The sequence below is a fragment of the Trichoplusia ni genome, chromosome 12, assembly GCF_003590095.1.
Source record: "Trichoplusia ni isolate ovarian cell line Hi5 chromosome 12, tn1, whole genome shotgun sequence".
Classification (NCBI taxonomy): Eukaryota; Metazoa; Arthropoda; class Insecta; order Lepidoptera; family Noctuidae; genus Trichoplusia; species Trichoplusia ni.
This window is the reverse complement of record NC_039489.1, coordinates 92,599-111,627: the sequence shown is the minus strand read 5'-3', so window position 1 is coordinate 111,627 and position 19,029 is coordinate 92,599. Positions and strand designations below refer to the sequence as shown.

General features: G+C 34.6%; 2 protein-coding genes across 5 annotated transcripts in view; one reads left to right on the top strand and one right to left on the bottom strand.

Annotated features, from left to right (window-relative positions):
* Positions 1 to 12,698, bottom strand: part of LOC113499593 (fibroblast growth factor 22) — a 202,654-nt gene extending 189,956 nt beyond the window's left edge. Inside the window, exons 1-2 of one of the 4 annotated variants that reach the window (XM_026880105.1) lie at positions 11,672 to 12,698; positions 10,876 to 11,191 (exon numbers count right to left, since the gene is read on the bottom strand). The gene's annotated coding sequence lies outside the window, so the exon portion shown is untranslated. Of the gene's footprint in view, positions 1 to 10,875 lie in introns of all 4 variants that reach the window. The other 3 variants (XM_026880106.1, XM_026880104.1, XM_026880107.1) reach the window with 3 other exon arrangements.
* A 3,358-nt stretch (positions 12,699 to 16,056) lies between these two features.
* LOC113499403 (UPF0160 protein C27H6.8) lies at positions 16,057 to 18,822 on the top strand. The gene is made up of 4 exons (XM_026879880.1): positions 16,057 to 16,281; positions 16,788 to 17,038; positions 17,522 to 18,088; positions 18,613 to 18,822. The coding sequence occupies exons 1-4, from the start codon at positions 16,195 to 16,197 to the stop codon at positions 18,776 to 18,778; spliced, it is 1,071 nt and encodes a 356-aa protein (XP_026735681.1). The 5' UTR covers positions 16,057 to 16,194; the 3' UTR covers positions 18,779 to 18,822.
* Positions 18,823 to 19,029: the final 207 nt, after the last annotated feature.

Below are 19,029 nucleotides of genomic sequence, written 5' to 3'. Positions count from 1 at the left end.
TTATAATGTAATCCATAGAAGAATACAACAAGAAACATTGTCACTCATAATTTCGTCTTTCATTATATTTCGGATCCGTAGTCAATCCCTAGTGTAGTTTACGTAATCACTACAACTAATGCAAAAAAATGCAATGACTGTGTGAGTTAGTGAATCCATACAACGACAAAGTCAACCTTATTGCATTAGACATACGGCCTAGTGTTGTTTGCTTGGTCTTCTCGATGTTAATGTTTGCGTGATTGCGTAGTTATTTGCTGTGAATGTGTTGAAGCCCCGCCCACCGGCGACATGCGTTTCGATAGATCGCCGCGGTGTATGCCATTTCTATTACCTTGTTATTTAGATTTCTATGGCCAAACCTAATTAATTAGTTGGTATCAAGTAGTTCACCAAGGATGCCCTGTTAGTTTTTCTATCCTTGGCTCTTCTAAAGGCTAAAGTTGTTCTACAATTTATAGAATGACGTCAAATTCAAATTTTGTAACTGAGACCTTTTTCCCTTTAGCTTCACCATTTCTCCTATCGGCATCAAATTCTCACGCTACTTAAAGACTCGTAAACTTATTTACGATCTGATTCTAATGATATTACTCAAAATGAATTAAGTCATTATGCTAACAGTGTTCACTGAATAATTTTATCACTTGAATCATTTGAGGAACTGATAACGTTACATTTTACTCTGATAAGGAACTTTGCATACCTGTCCCGACACGAATATATATTTACTTTACGCTAACCCATGTTACGTGTATGGGAATGCTGTTAAAGTAAATTGTTTTATCTTATCGCAGGTTTTATTCCCAGTTGTGAATAGGTCTACGATCGTCTATTCATTAAAGCAATGAAAATTTGATTTTTTGGCATGTTTCTTTTGAGCTAATTACTCGCTATTGATATTCCCTCTAGATATGAGTATCTCTCATTTGGAAATTCCATTCGATAGGAATGTATCATTAGCTACATCTGCAGTGATTCTTGAATACTAAAAAAGTACTTTTATAGAAAATACCCTAAAGAAAGAAAATACAAAATGCCAGGACACCATATTACTATATTAGACTAGACCCTGATCCGCGCAATTCTAACACAATTACTCAACTAAAACAACGTCAAGAAAATTCGTTCTATTCGCAATCACAATTAATCATATTATTATAATTGAAACATAGGATCATTAGTTCATATATCTGACCGATTTACATTAATTGGAATTAATAATAGCGTCAATCACGGAACGTAATCTACAGATAGAGTTTAAGTATCTACTCCTAAAATGCGGTTTGCAAGTGTAACTTTAACGACTGACTTAGTTCTTATGTAAATGAGTATAATTATAGTTGTAAGCCTCCTTGTAAATAAGCAAATTATAATTTACAAATGCGATATTTGCATGCTCTTGTAATCCGTCGGGTCTTTTGATGATGGTGACATTTTGATTACTGGCGATTTTATCTACTTTTGTATCTTGCTTGCTACGAGTATTCATATATATATGTGTTGAACAGTTTTTACTATTCTCTTTGTATTAGAAGCTTTTATGTGTTTATGCAATATTAGTTTTATTTATTTTTCCTTCTGAGGAAAAAAAAACGCCTGATTCACGTCTGAGACCTACGAGCAATTTAAAAGCTCTGACACCAGGTAAATTAACAATTTCTAATTTTATATGTATAGATACGATGGTACGTGGTAGTTTGTATTTGTAGCTCTGAAACGATACGGCGGTGTATGCACCGGCCTATACTATGATATATAGAAAGTGATTGTGATTAGTGGAGCAATCAGACGCACTATTTACAGCCGGTTATAAATACGCGCCACTGTGATCTGTTGTCACTAGTTAAAACACTAGTGGCCGATTGAGAGCGGTGTTGTAAGTAACCTTGTGTACGAAAATGTCTTGCTTGCAAAACAAACACAAAAAATCGACTAAACCTTAATTGTAAAAAACAAGTGTCCCAACACTACATTCCATTTACAAATAGAATTTGTTCAATTTATTTTTAAAATACCAAATTTCTACGACGATTTAAATATGGAATTTAAATTTCTTTTTTCAAAATGGTGGCGCGATACCGTTTTTTCACGATACTTATGCAATATTGAAATCAAAAAATGTCAGCTCCCAATAACGAGATCTCATTTTAGGGGTCAACTTGTGACGAAAATTACGCGAAACGCAAACCGGAACACACGTTGCAAGAAGCCGGTCGGACAACTTACTGCTCGACTTTTTAAAATATTTGGACTGAGACTTTTTTCATTCATTTAATGACATACGCATGTACTTAGTGTGTGCTAAGGAGATTTGTTTTGGCGTCTTAATAAAGTATCGCCAAGGATTTTAGGGACGCAAATTGGACCATTGATTTTAAACAGAATCTGATTAGCAATTTCAAATATATTAATAGTAGAGTAAAAAGAAACAATTAGGTATAGACAAAGACTGAATATAAGTCATAAAAAAAAACCTAGCTACCAATTTTATTGTAACAAATTTTAAAACAATAAATTTCTCAATAATTTATTCGCCTGAGGGCGACCGAAAACCGAAACCGAATTTACAAAATGTTTTCGCTTATCGACGTTCCGTATCAAAAGTTTACTTCACTGCACTTAATAAAATGGCTTCCAAACTTAAATATGAATTCAATGGACACATATATCGAATCTCCAATATCGCCTGCCAGTAATTTTATTTTGTAATATTTAAATTTTATTGTCATGTACACACGCTTCAAATGTACCTTTTAAAAAGTGTTCTTTATTTAAACTCTACAAGATTTTGTTTTTTTTTTCGGGTGGCTCCCGAATTTCGAATTTCAATTCGGAGAAAACAGTTTAAGACTTTTTTAAATATCGAATTTTTATCCTTAAGTGATTAAGTTTTACTAATTCATCGTTATTTAGTAGAAAAGCACTTATTTGTGACTATCAGCCGCTATCGGTTCAAATCTCTCATTATAACTGTGTTTATCAAAGTACAAGATAAAATACCTACACCTCATTAAATCAAATTATTCAAGAATTAATTCATTGAACTAAATTTCTTGTGAAAATGTTATTAGAACAAGTTTTTCTCTTGCTGTCAAGACATAGTTGTTTAAAATTGAATATCTACGAAATTACAACGGCTGAGTTTAGACGCTTGCGTGGTTTTAACAAGATTCTATTACACGTTGATTCTTAACAACTTGAATACGTTCAGAAATAAAAATATAGATATTTTAATATAATAATAAAGATATTTGTTAGCGCAAAAAAATATATTGCAATTCACTATGTTCTTATAAGTAAGTGAGCTAACAAAATATATTTAAGAAAAAATAAAATTGTGTGATTTTTTAGCCTCCGATGCCGAATTAGGTTTTATACCTGTGCACCATCATAGTTTAACTAATGCCCTTCGTACATTAGACAACAGAATGTGCCAATACCCTAGGACTAATCTCAAACTAAACTAGCTTGCCATCGTAAAAAATAACTTTTTTGCACTACAACTTTTACGTTGGTAGTTTTCCGGCACGAGTCATTTTGGAAAATTTTCCCAAAAACACACATTAATACAATGTATTAAGACCTTTCATCGGCCGGTTTTTTCGTTTATAACAGTCGTTTGTGTAACTTTCCTACGTTTTATCTCGTATTTCGGATGCGCGAGCGCATTCTACAGCTTTTGGTAGCTAAAATGCTGCAGCGCTTAACGGAATTTAGATGAAATAAAAACACAAGGAAAACAGCTCAAGGTTACAGAACAGTCTTTATTTCTCTTAAGTTTCTTATGCTTAGCAGTAAGTTATTAAGAATCCCGAGTGTATGGTAATAATATTGCATTATTAAGCATATATGTATATGAGACACCAATAAAATAAAAGCTATAAACCTTAAGTATAAAGCAAATTGAATTAAAAAAAGACCCAGGATTTCAACTCATCAATTAATTATAATTATTACTCAGATTAAATAAGTAATTGTGAAAAGTACGTGCTGCGTCAAAGTTAGCAAATTGACTTAACGTGTAAGACAAACAATGTTTCAATTGTTGTTGTCAAAGTGTACGAACAGCCTTGAGACAGTTCGGAGACAGCTGTGCGTATTATTTAAATAATTTTAATATGAATGAACTCGTTAATTTTGAATTTTATTAATATTAATATTATTCGGCAAAGACTCTTTTTTATTAAAATTAATGATCTTTTTTATTAGATAATAGTGTTACCAGTTAAATAAAGTCCAAAAACGTTTGTTTTGACTGCGACGGAATCAAAAACCTATGTGTAGCATAAAATATGGTGTCGGTGAAATCATCCAGTATTTCCATAATTTTCAACTATAAAAAAATCCCAAAAATTATCCTACTAAGTAGCACTTTTGAACGTCGATATATATGATTATTTTAGCGCTTTCTGACTTCTCTTCTTGCGGTAGAAGACTTTAAATTACCTCAAATCCCCGTAAAATAATTGGACCGCGTGAGAAAACATAGTTCATATAAAATCGGTGTCTCAATAAAATACCACCAGTCGCACCTAGTTACGGTAATAATTACTTAAGCTATTACTGACCAATCGAGCTCGAAATACAGAACATATCAATTGGTTACACTCAGGTATTTATTGGGTATAATTAACATTTTTATTAATTAATCAATGTAACTTAGACTTTAGAATGTGATGGGGAGTAGTATTTTTTTTTAGGTAGATATTAATGTTTTTTTTTACAAATAGTTGTCTTTTAAAGTAAACTTAGTTTTATAACTACCATGCATCGATCCGAATCGGCCGGAACCGGAAATTTTAAAAAGTATACAAAAAAGTGATTTTTTGAACCATTGTGCAAATATTAAAAAGCTTTTACAGAAAAGAAAAGTTATTTTAAAGTTTCAGAATATATTTTTACATGAATGAGGGCTAGTGACGTTTTGCTAATGACACACATGAACTAGGAAGACATTTTGCTATTTTTAGAGAGCATGTCATCTACACTTTCGCAACAAAACGGTTTACCGGTTTTCTCTATGACAAGCTTAGCAAATCAATGCCCTTTTTGTTTAATATTAAAAAATATCTTTAAGTAAAGTTAATTTACTTAACATTATAATTATAAATATGAATAAACGTTATTACTATTCATATTAAAATAAAAAAGAAGAAAAAAAAAGTAAATTAAAATACACGTGCTTTTTACTCCAGTTCCAAATTTGAATGCATTTCATTTCAAACGAACGTCATTCAGCGCCATCTTAGCTTCCATCTTGAAATTAAGGTTAATTGACTTTTCGTCTAACGTTATTGATTTTGGAACTGTCTGTTTGTTTGTTAAAATAACCGAATGGTGTATTAATAGGGCCACGGTTCTCACACTTCGAGTAGGTATATACTTAAAAGAATCCGTGTCGTATTTATCATTTGGTTTATAACTGAATCTAATCTCTTAGTTATTTGTGGACTAAGCCTCTTGTCGGGCAACAAAATCGCGCATACGGTATATAAATGTTAAGTTTTGACAGCTGAAAGAAGATATGTGATTGGTTCAAATGCCCGTTTGGAATTTGTAGGATACGATTCTTGTTTAATAAGTGAAAAGATCTCTTGAAATTTCGTTGAAAAATTGAAGTTTTATTTTATGTTACAGATTCATTAATCCACCTTAATCTACCTACATATCTTATTTTTTCAGTTTATTCTCTAGCTATTTAGTTCATTGCTATCTTATTCTCTAAGACAGGCCTTGTCTACGACAATATGACCTATTTTCCTCAATAAACAGCTGATAGATAAGTTCCATTTCATAGTTATCGTTTGTCTTACGTACTGATTAAGATAGACCTACAACATGTGTGTCAGATTCAAGCGATCGATCTTTCAATCTCAATGTACACTATTTTTGTTTCCCACGTTGCAATAATGATTGAATACTACTTTTTCTAAACTTCTTGTTTTAAAGCCCAGTGTTTTCCACTGCGGGACAAAGGGCCACATGGAACTATGTCTCAGTAAACGTTCAGATCTAGCTGATTTGACCCGTTTAGATTTGACTTACCCAAGAGTGATCAACTATCCAGCCTTGGGATATAAGCAGTGGGACGTCTACCATGGACGTGTCACCAAAAATGATACACACACCTAAAAAAGCCTACAGAAAAATCTAATACAGCCAACTAAATTAGGCTAAGTACGTAAGTATATAAATTACCCATCGCATCTTGCAACACAGTTTAAAAGTAATCAATCAATCTGTAGAACTGCCGCATTTTCGGTACAGATACAACAAAACGGGGCAGAGATAATACTGATAACAGCTTATCGGGCCGCTATCGTACATTGTATACTTTCTTCATTTTATCATAATCAAATCAGTGTCGTACCGGTAGGCGTGAAAAGATAGCAAAACTATTCTGTCTGTGCTATTTTGTTAAAATCTTTTTTGTAGATGGAACTTACAAGAGAATCTAAAATCCAGACCTAGCTCCTCTAAAAGTAATGTTATTTTAGGTGTGGAAGAGGGACAGCACACTACACGATGTAGAGCGGTCTCTCTTTTTAACAACTGTAATAATATAGCTTAAAAAAAATGCTGGAAGAACTTTAGAACTAGAACTCAGAAACAAAGCGTTTCGGCGGTGCTATCTGAGAGAAATAAGCGTTTTTAGGAGTAGTTTGAGTGTTTCAAGAGGAAGGTTCTCATTCCATGCTTTGATGCTGGGGCTCCGGAAGGTGCCAGTCGTATGTAAGAGGACCATTAAGCTTAGAATCAAACTCCTAATGGAATTTAATTTAAAAGATATGCGACATAGTTTATAGAGTTAGCGAATTTGAGAAGCAGCGGCCTGGTTATGTCTGTCAAAGGATCAAAGACTGTTGGAGTAGATGACTCCAAGAGCGAAGACTAAGAAACCTCCAGCCTAAACAGTAGTCTGACTGGATGCGGAAAGCAGAGGACCGGGTGATATAGCGTAACTTGATTGATTAGTGTTAAGTATTGCACAAATGTATTTGTCAAGAGGAGCTGGCACAACTGAATAACGGTAAATAGTTTACTACTGCTTATCTGACCTCCATTCTCCGAGCATCAAAATTTATGGATAAACACAGTCAGAGATCAACACATGACAGTCTGGTGAATGTTTACCTTAAGCTCTAATAAATAGGTATTAAATATATACTGTGATGATATTCTGGCTTTTATGAGCGGAGATTTGGTAACTTGTTCGCCGAAGATAAAGCTAAGATGTAAAACTCGTATAATGGGCCATCGAAATGAGCAGATTTAAGCTTACCCTTATTTTTTAAATAGTTGACGAATATTAATATTCAAGTCACATCCACACTCAGGCATAGAACAAGCATTAGGGAGCACACAAATGCTTGACCTACGCGGAGATCGAAACCGCGACACCTTGCGCTCAGTAGGTTCGGTATAGTCACCTCAACCACTTAGCTATCCGTGCAGTATTTTTTTTAAAGGTCCTCCCGGACCTCGGAATAAGATATTTCATCCTTGTTTTGTTTGGATTTTACAAACAAACAAGTCATTAAAAAAATACATGGTCCCAAAGACACCATGTTTCAGAGCAACTCGATTCGAACCCGCGACTCTACACGCACTGTCACCGATTCCACAATTTTGTCTGAAGGACATCCAAAAGTTTTCAGATGGCTACGACTTAATGATAAACCCTTTAAAGAGTAAAGTTTTCATGTAAGTATGGATAGGCGATGAACCCCAACATATTTTGTTATCTATAAAAAAGCGAAACGAGAAATGCCGTGGAACTAAGCGATATGACAAAACTCATCACGGCCAAATTATTTTTAGTCTCAAAGAAATTTTCAAGCGAGGTCATTGTTTTGCCGACGCTGTTTTGTCTCGTCGATTGTATGCATGCGGCTGGCGTTTACATAATCTGTCATTTTTATTACCGAAGCATTATAATAAATAGCTTTGCAACTGTGTTTAAACGAAGATGGAGGATTGAGTTTATATTGTAACTAGCTATTGCTCGTGGCTTCGCGTGCCTGTATAGGTTATAGCTGAATAAACAATTCAGTGTCTTTAACGAAGTTCGTTTAAAGTAGCCTATGCGTCAATCGAATTTACCAGCTACTTCCATACTAAATTTCATCGAAATTGGTTAATCCGTTTGGGCGTTAAGAGGTATCAAACACACAAATACAAATACACTCACATACTTCGACACTGTAATTTTCAGTGTAATTTTCACGGTTACGGAACACGTGAAAATTCTTATAACACTTTTTATCAGATCTAACATCGGGTATGCTTTGAAGATTCAATACAATATGAGGAAACTGCAAGACCTGAGGATGTTCCAAGGGTGTGTAACGCCACATTAGAGACCTCCGGGGCTTTTAAACGGTTTTGCATCAGAAAGATAGACCATACGATAAGAAAGAGAAGTAAGGTACTTTTCATATTACACGTGTGGAAGTCAAAGTCAAGATACACTTCAAAACTGCTGCACGAATTGTGATGAATATTTGCAGAATTTTAATTTATACTCTTAGATTGATGTATCTTATTTTTTTTATGTTATTTAATACTGTAAAATATGCATTTACAGTGGTTTCTAAAAGATCTTGAATAATATCTATTATGTAGTCTTGCTGCAGAGATGTTCTATACCCTGCTCAATATTTTATTCCAGAATGACAAAAACTAGGCTAGCATTATCTATGTATATCTATACTAATATATAAAGCTGAAGAGTTTGTTTGTTTGAACGCGCTAATCTCAGGAACTACTGGTCCAAATTGAAAAAATATTTTTGTGTTGAATAGACCATTCATCGAGGAAGGCTTTAGGCTATAAACTATCACGCTGCGACTAATAGAAGCGAAGATACAATGGAAAATGTGAAAAAATCAGGGCAGGTATAAATCATAACTTATATCTTCTACCCACGAGGACGAAGTCGCGGTCAACAGCTATTTTAAATAAAATGCAAAAGAAAATGTATTTTTCTCTCTAGTAAGTTAGTATAATATGTAGATTTAACTACGCACTGTGTTCAAATTATAACTACACTACTATATACTGGAGAATTCTAAGCAATATTACTAGAAGCTCTGCCGACAGGCTCGACGGACAGAGAAAGCTGATATTTACCACCCTGCTTCTTTTAATCACGACCATTGGCCTAATCAATATAAATTGAAACAGAACCACACTATCCAGAGAACATTTCTACAATCGCTAACGACTTTAAATAACGCTCAAAGTTCGGAAATAAAATATTCCACAACTTTCACATAACGCCATCTAGTATCGAAGTAAGCTAGGCTTCTATTATGTGTAATATACAGCTGATAAACATACTTATATAATTCCAAATACATAGACTGTATTAACACCCAGACACATCTCATTTCTTCTGGCTGGGAATCGAACTCACGAACTCTGGTATAGCAGTCAGGGCCATTTATCTTTCGCTTAACCAACAATACAGCGAAAATGACAGTTCGTTTCGATAAAACCCTTTGTCTCCAGATATTTGGAAGTTTTCTAAAACCCTAACCATTATCGAAATGTCACATGGTAAGAAGGCCAATCAAGCAAAATTAAAAAAAAAAAACAGAACATCTAAAACAGCTTTAAACGAACTATCAAATATATTTATGTTGGTAACCCTGAAGCGATAACGTATGAATTTATGGGTCACAATATTAACAATGGTAGTGCCCCGCATTGAACCCTGGCAACACCTGTTAAGACAGGTTGTTGGCCCATTGCCTGGCACCGGGAACTTACCTAATTGATTCCTACCAATTAATATCGATTGAGCTTGACTATCAGCGCTATCACACTTTTCATTTCAAACATTTCTTGGCTTCGCAACTTTTAAACAAAAAAGTTTTCTACTTACAAAATAATGTTTGTAATTTATTGATCATACCAGATCCTGTGTGATTGACAAAAATATCTATCTAAACTAAGTTTTGGTTTTCCCAGACGCAAAATCTCCGAACAGACTGGACTGATTTTTATGAGACTTATTGGCATACGGCCGGGATTATAGAGCGTTAAATAAGCTTAGCTTCCCTTCAAACCATTTACATTTAGACACACACTTTCAGACTGTGATTAGGTTATTGTTAAACTTATCCAGAACTATTACAAAGTAAAAAAGAAAATTAAAATTTAAATAAATTTGTAACTATTCACATACATTTTGTCTCCGCGTGCCTCTACAATAAATCTACATACATAGGTAGAGTTGAAATGCCTGTGATACTTTTCTAACGATTGTTTGTTTCACGAAATGAATGAAGACTACATTTTAATATCTTCTTTTGTTTTTCTAGGCAAACAGGTGATTATAGGTCTTTGACAGTGATTCAGGCAATGAGGACGCTTTGCTAAAACAACTTTTTATTTTTGTAAAATTTGTAAAAAAAAAAATATTTTTAAATTACTCTACTAATTCATAGCGCAAACGGTCTCCCGTCTTAGGTTCGAAAGCTTCAAATTTTGTGAAGATAGTACCGAGAACTATAGCAGAGACGGCACTTGGCTTTGATCTGCAGTGTCTAGTAGTAAACTATTTCTAAATTAACGTCCACCTAGTACCATAGACATCTACCTAAATAGTTTATAGGCTGCGCCAACTATAAATACCAACAAACAGATTAATATTACTAAGTGCGATGACGGATGCACTCTCTCTTACTCTCACACTCCTTTCATTTTCAAAAACTTTTACGACTCTCATCATGCCGACGAACCTACTAAATTTAAATCATGCGAGAAACAATCAAATCTATGTAAAACCTGTGCCAACGGGATACCATCGAATTTGAAGTCACGACTCTCTACAGTAATTATAAAATTGGTCGGTCCCACACTCACCTGTTCAAATCTTATGCACTGCCGAGAACAGTTGTCGCACATACAAATTATTCAAACCAATGAACTGTTACACTTTTTTTCCTGAAACCGAAGTCACACTTTCGAAATACGTTCACACAAATGGATGTTTTTCAAAACCGCGTGAGTTTCCCAACGGCGTGTCACTTTCGTACAGTCTCCGAACAGATCGGGTTCACTTGTGGTTATTGTAACTCTAACTCGAATAACTCAACACTCGTATTATTAGTGCAAATAGACATCACACAGGGAAGGTAATCGATACTAGTAATATTTCCCACCGACGTTACTCCGCTAACTGAAAATCACGCACATTATTAGCTAACACGTAAACCACTTGGAATAACACTTTTCTAATTTCGCCATCAAAATATCATAGAGTAATAAAAACGCCAGTAGCGTCACGCGAGACAAATATCAACAACGTAAAAATAGCTCACACTGTCAATAAGAAATTAAAAGAATCGATAAAGTACGTGATAAAACGTGTAAGTCTGCAAATGTTTACTCAAATAATTGGTGCGCCGTAGCCGACGTGTGTGGAGGCGCAAACTTACAGTGCGCCTCTGTGCCAAAAGAGATTTTGTCAAGCAATTAGCAGATAACTGTCGTCAGATGGAACGAAAAAAGTTTTTTTTCGGCAACAAAGTGTTCGCCCCGAGCGTTTCGTAACAGGCGATCGGCGCAAGTCGTTACACTGAAATCGTCCCCAACTCTGAGATCACGTACTCGCGCCGCGTGGGAACAGGCTACCTAGCCACTAAACACTAATTTTCACCTGTGCGAAATGATAAAATCAACTTTTCCACGCGGCCCGGCCTTCGCTGCATTGTTATGCAATTGCAAAACGCCGAACCGGCTGCCAAATCGCGAAACTAAGGTTTTCGAACGCGCAAAGTTGTTCGGAAAAACGTTAACCGGAAAAATCCTAACCTCAAAGAGTGAAAGCGGCGGAAAGTTTTCGGCAATACTTTGAGGTTATTACTCTATGGTATTTTGTTTGGCGATCACATGTTGGTAAATTACCGGCTGCGATTTATCGTGAGCGTGTTCGGGTGCGCGCTCGGCCGAGTTCGTGGAGCGGCATTACGTGACCGGCCCGGGCGGTGACTCGCGCGATACTGAGACATCGAGCCCGACTGCTATCTAGACTGGACTCCGCGCGCCGCGATACACTTTGCGTCTTCAAAAAAGCTCGACCTAACGTGCTAGCGGTACCGACAGCAGCCGAAACTGGTATACGAGTGTACAGTCAGCCCATAAAAAGTGTCGAACCCGTGTTTTGGCCATTTAGGATACTGGGACATGTCCACACGTAAACTTCTGGGAAACGATGCATCATCAATGACAAAGTTGCAAAAACACTTTTTTCCAGTCAGCAATTGAATTAATTTAGTATCTAACAATTAATTTAAAGTTTATCGCTTCTTAACATCTCATAAAAGTGTTGTTTTATGAGTTACCTACTTTCGTGTCGGTCAATGGATAAAGCGATCGGTGTTTTTATAAACTTTTATCAATTAGCGCATTCAGTTTATTGATCACGAGAATAATGACCGTCGTAATATGATATGTTGGTGTAAAAAATGACTGACTTTTTGACCTATCGATTGTAAACAAAAGATTAATTAATAAAGAGGGTATTCCGAGGGCAGAGATATTGGAACTTAAGTAAATTAAATATACACCGAAAGTTTGAAAAACGTTTTAAAGTTTGAAAATTGAAAAGTAGAGTCATAAGGCATCATTGAGTACAGTTTCTGAAGATTATCCTTTAATAACTTACTTTAAGTTGTTACATATACAAATTTAGTACTTATGCATGCGCCGTGTAGTAACATTGTTTTTTAATCATTTAATAAAGAAACATGGTTCCTGTCTGCCACTCATGTCAGATATACCGATACCTTTTTTTTTTTTTAAACAATTTTACCATAGTTACTAGTGCGAATTTATTATTTTACCTAATAATTATAGACTACGGCTTCGGATGAACCTCAAAAGAAAGGGCTTTAATTTAATTCACAGGAAACGCTGAAAAGCAAAATCAAGAGTTTATAATAATATTACAAACAGGACGTTATTCAGGCACTTCTATAGTAAAGACTCTAGTTGCGCAGATAATGTTTTCAATTAAACCTGAAAGAATTTAAAACAATCTCCTTTAATATAAACATAATCAAGAATAAACTTTCCTTTGAATGTATTAGGAAGCAAAAACAACCATTTTCTGAGCTATCTGCAATGCCCTGTCTCCAACGGTTCGTAGTGATGCGGGGTCATAAGTTAATCGTCCGATATGCACTGTCATAGCCCAATAGCTGCTTCTATATGACAAAAACACATCGCATAAGCAGAGATGATTATAATACGCTACAACAAAAACAAAAACTGTTAAATCGCAACCCTAGATAGAATATAGTTCTGAGAGGGTAAGTCCCTCGACTCACGTACTTTTTTCTAACAACTCCCGGACTAAGGAATTCAATCCTTATGTTGCAGAAGCATTCACAAAGCAGTCTTGCCCAGAAGTGAGACATAAAATGAATAAATTAAAAAGTTTTATTTTTTTTCATGCATATCTGAATCGTGCTGAAATATACTCGAAATGACGGCGTCAAAAATTACTTTATGTGAATTATTACTTTATTTTGAATATGGTGGAATAATATCCGTCTGTTATGGTAGTTATAGTTCATGACCACAACGAAGACTTCCACTGCGCAAAGTGCTAGAGGCGTGGGTTCGATTCTCACTACTAACCAAATATTATTTTACGATTTTCACAGTAAATTTGTGTGTAATTTGAATGGTCGTTAATCCGTGTGACTGGAGAATAAATTACACAATTGTAAGAGCTTTTTAGTAAGGACAGGCTTATCTCCAGCAATGTACTGCAACGGACTTATTATAATTTTTATATTAAAATTATATTAACAATCGTATCATAAAAAATAGGTCTTACGTAACATGCGTATATTAATATATTCAGACCATAATGCTGATTATTGACATAATTTCAGCGTTTCCAATAATATTAACGTACATAATAATGTTCCACAACTTTCATACAACGCCATCTAGTGTCAAACTACGCAAAGCTCGTATTGTTAGTAGTAGATATCTAAATACTGGTCTTTTCGTGTCTTGTTTTCTTTTTATTCCGCGTTTAGGAATTTAGTCTTTGATATCCTACGAACATTCAAGTCATATGCACAAAAAACAAGACATAGAATTTAAGCATGTTTGTCGATTCGAGGCTCGAACCCGCAACACATCGTGCTCAACCTACTGATAAAACCGATAGACTGTCAAAGGAAAGATCGTAGGTTTCAATCCACGCAGCACTGTCTTTTAATACATAGAAAGTAATTAACACTTATGAATAATTAAAGGAAAACGTCTGGAGGCAAGCGGCACCTAAAAATGTCCTATCGCATGCAAATTATGGGAAATTATGTATTACTTGGACTCTAGGATAACAAACGAACTTTCTATAGGTTATAAAAATAAAACTGTAATTTTGAAAAAGAAAACAAATGACAAACATATAAGAATAAAACGAAAATAGGCAGTGTTTTAATGAGAAACACACGGCTTAACTCATATATAATATGACGGAAAATGCGTAGTTCTGGGACAGGAAATAAGTACGTAAAAAACACTAACACATCTCGTTGGTCAAGTTAAGAACACATTTCAGTCTAGTGATTAGTGGCCCTGACTGCTACAGCGGACATCGAGGGTTCGATTCCCACCTAGGACAAATGTTTGTGATGTGAGCTAGGTCATTTGTTCTGCGTCTGGGTGTAATTTATCTATAGTATGTACTTTTTTAGAAATACATAAGTAAAGTACCTATGTTTATCAGTTGTCTTCACTGTCTGTCAAGCTTTGCTTAGTTTCAGACCATATGGCGCTGTGTGAAAGTTTTGGAATATAATAATCTCTCCTAAACGTAGTCTCCTAAATTTTACACAGATTTGTTAAAACTTTTCGGAATTTGACATCTTTAAGACCTTATTTTTCAAAAAATATCTACTATAGGTATGCAACTCTACAGGAATTGTTTAAATAAAGTTTTTAGATAAAGTTTCACACTAGTCTTTTATTGTCATACTTATTAGACATGAATACAAATAATACAAACAATTTTTATATCATTTTATCTTATTACTGCTGACATTCATTGAATAAAAATAAATACCACAATCACACATAATTATTAAAAAAAGAGATACCTATACCTAATAATAATCTGCCAAAAAACACAGTCAACCTCCTTTTAAGAAAAATAAAGATGGCGCCTCGAACCCGCTCATGGCACGGGCTCTGCTTATATTCATACTTTTTATTAGATGAGTACAATTTAAAAAAAAATACGAGTATCAAGAAACGATTTTTTTTTCTCGAACACCGATAATTAAGTTTCACTTATATTGTAAAAGGATTTGTTTGAATATGCGGAATTTGTCCGTGACTTATGCTAAACCGTTTGAAAATAGAGGGTGTACCCAGTACCTACCCTTGTATGAATGATAAATAATAAAATTGATAATTAAAAAACATAACAACCAAGAAATACATGTAATAATGTTTCTAAATATGGTCAAGCTATGTACATTTAGGAATTAGAGATACGAAATTAGATTAAAACGTCTTGCATAAGCATCTGTGTATCTCTGCTGCCATCTAGTGGTCTACTAAATAAAAAATATTTATGGCAGTTGAGGTGCTAAGTTGATATATTTTGAATAAATATCAGTTTGATGCAGTTTTTAATTGGCTATGTAATAAATTATGTATTTCAAATAAAATCATCGCAATCAATTGAGAATAAACCGCCATCTATGTTTCAAACTAATACACTACGCTAAAACCGTACTTTAAGTAAACCACGTGTTCTATTTTTCAATGGACTCTACTAAGTATTTAGTGTTTAACATAATAATTAGTACTTGTTTCTTTACTAGTATTATCTTGTTAACAATGGATTTATTTATTAAGCGAGTACTACGAGACCGTAAAACCGGATACATTTTGTCTATGGTTAGCAAGCCATTTGATATGATTGTCTATGATTTACTTTTCAGTTTGTACTGTTGGCAGCATTGTTATGGCGGTTACTTACTGATCAAGTGAAGTGAATGAAAGTGCCTGGCCTGAGTAATGACTATGAGATTTGGACGGAGTCGCGGGTCGTCGGATCTGGAATTTTGACGACAGTGCGTGGATTTCTTTCTAGGTATTTTTAAGCTATTGTTGTAGTAATTTAGAAAACACTTTTGTCAATCAGTGTTCATGTTTAGAAGAACTTTACACAGTCTATTTAGTCTACAAAGTTATTCAGTATATCACCGTTTCGTCTCGCAGTCAAAAAATATGAAGGTTGTATGAAACATTATCATTTATTTACAATATAAGTCCTCATTTTCGTAATCGTTTGCTTTTCACGTAACATACACCAGGGAAGTTAACCCGAATGCTTTTTGTGTTTGCCAGTGTTTTATATTGCGATACATCAACAAAGCTTACCATAACCATTGCTACAACAAAGTAACCGGTAGGTACCCGAGAATAATAGAAAATCCCCATTTCACTCACTTGTGATTGGATTCATATTTTAACGGTAAGTTTAGAGCATTTCTAACATGGCTTAGTTTAACGTATGTAGCCTTCGATAGCTAAAACTCTGGACTAATCCATTTCTAAGCTATTTGTAGCGTTAACCAATCCATGTGCCATTATTTATGAAACGTTATATTTCATTAATATTTTAATATTACTAACCTCAAAATTACATTTCATTTCATAACTAGCGTTTCGCTTGTATCTCGATGATTGATAAAGTATTTGTCCTGCATTAAAACTCGAAATCTAAAAACTATTTTCAGATCGGAACTCATGATGGCGTTTTCCACTGTGATGAAGTACTCGCTTGCTTCATGCTCAAACTGTTACCTGAGTATAAGGATGCCACTATTGTTCGTACTCGAGATATGGCTAAGCTCAATGAGTGTGACATAGTTGTGGATGTTGGAGCAGTCTTTGACCACCGGAAAAAAAGATATGATCATCACCAAAGAGAGTTTAATGAGACTCTAAGCTCTTTGAGGCCTGAGCTTGGTGAGAAATTCAATATCAAGTGAGTAAATTGTTTATATGGTATTCTTTAACAAAATAAATAAGCCTGTGTGGCCTTTTCTCAAGTGATATAAAGCTTAGCTACAAATCGTACTATATTCACTCATTTTCAATACTTAACCATATTTTATTTGCTGGTTTGTGTACTACACAGTTCATGTTACCGGGCAACATGTAAACCCAAATGACCTTGACTGCATGGGTAGCCTAGTGTTTCAGGTCACCACACCAAACCCAAAGTGTGCATCATGTTAAGGATTCGATCCCCGCACAGGAAAAGCATTTGTGCGATTCATGAATGCTTGTTAAAAAACTTAAAATCTGCAGTCAAAAATTTATTACTTTAATTTTGACATCACGTTTTTAGTTAGTATGTATCTAAAGTTTAAATTGATAGGAGTATAATGAGTTAAAAGGAGTATAGTGATAAGTTGCTAGGAGTTGAATGTATTTTTTTATTAATTCCCTTTTTCTGTCTTTTTAGATTGAGTTCTGCCGGGCTAGTCTATACTTACTATGGTGAACAGATTCTGCAGCAATTAGTACCATCAAATGTTTCATTAAAACCTGCTGACCTCACTGTTATATTCAAAAAAGTGTATCAAAACTTCATTGAAGAAATAGATGCTATTGACAATGGAGTGCCTATCGCATCTGAAGAACCTCGCTACAAAATTCGCACCCACTTAAGTAACAGAGTCGGGAGACTGAATCCTGAATGGAATAGTAATCAACAAATTGACATGGATGAAGTGTTTAAAAAGGCAATAGCTCTTGTCAGTTCAGAATTTCTATACAGTGTCAACTACTTTATATCTGTTTGGCTTCCTGCGAGGGAATTTGTGAGGGATGCATTAGAAAATAGGTTTGAAGTTCATAAATCAGGTCAAATAGTTGAGTTCAAAGAAAGGTTCCCTTGGAAGGAACATTTATTTGATTTAGAAGAAGAAATGGAGATTGGTCATGAAGTGAAGTATGTACTGTTTAATGATAAACCAAATTCTTGGAGGGTGCAAGCAGTCCCAGTCAATCCTACTAGTTTTGTGACAAGGTATGTACACATATTTATATCTTTCTCTTATACATATTTTTGCAGTGGCATTATATGTTGAACTCTGAAGCAATATTTTGATAAGGACTGGATCCCCAATAGTTTTAAGCTGCTGCTTAGTAGTATGTTACTATGGGATTGACTTACATTCATTACTATCGCATATTGTGCTGTGTATGTACTAATGTATATTATCTTAAAGTAACATTTTATGACTACTATTTCCATAGTCTAATCTTATGCAGTTCTAAATATCCATCTGCCACCATTGAACTGTTACTTACCATGAAGTATCTTCTAATTAATATAGAACATTAACATAGTGCTAAGCCAGTTTTATCAGATTAAAAAATGGTGGTAAACATCAATTTGATGGTTGAATAATTTTGCTGCAATTATGGAATCAAGAGAATACGGAACTCCCGGTGTTGCAGTCCGACTCGCAGTTAATCGCTTTTTATTAGCCGTAAATCTGCAGCAACATATTACTGAAAACACCTTTTATATTATTTGTTTTTTTTCAGGAAACCGCTGCACAAAAGTTGGTGGGGAGTTCGGGATGAAGTCTTAAGTGAAGTGGCAAATATCGAAGGTTGCGTTTTCTGCCACAGCACTGGGTTTATTGGCGGCAATACAACAAGGGAAGGCGCGTACCAAATGGCGGTAGCAAGCTTGGAAGCTGATATGTAGATGTAAAAAAATCTTTTTATCATAATATAGATTTTTATTTCAAATATTTGGTTTTCTAAACTGTCTATAGATAAGTTCATGTCAATTTTAGTTCTAACAAGAACTAGAGCTGAACCAAACTCGTACCAATGACGACTTCTTTAGTGATGATGTAGTATTGTGGATGCAGCATAAGGTTCCTTAATTTCATATTTTTTTCTAAACTAAAATTAAGCTATAGTTCTTTTTGAATAGGAATATACATACATGGG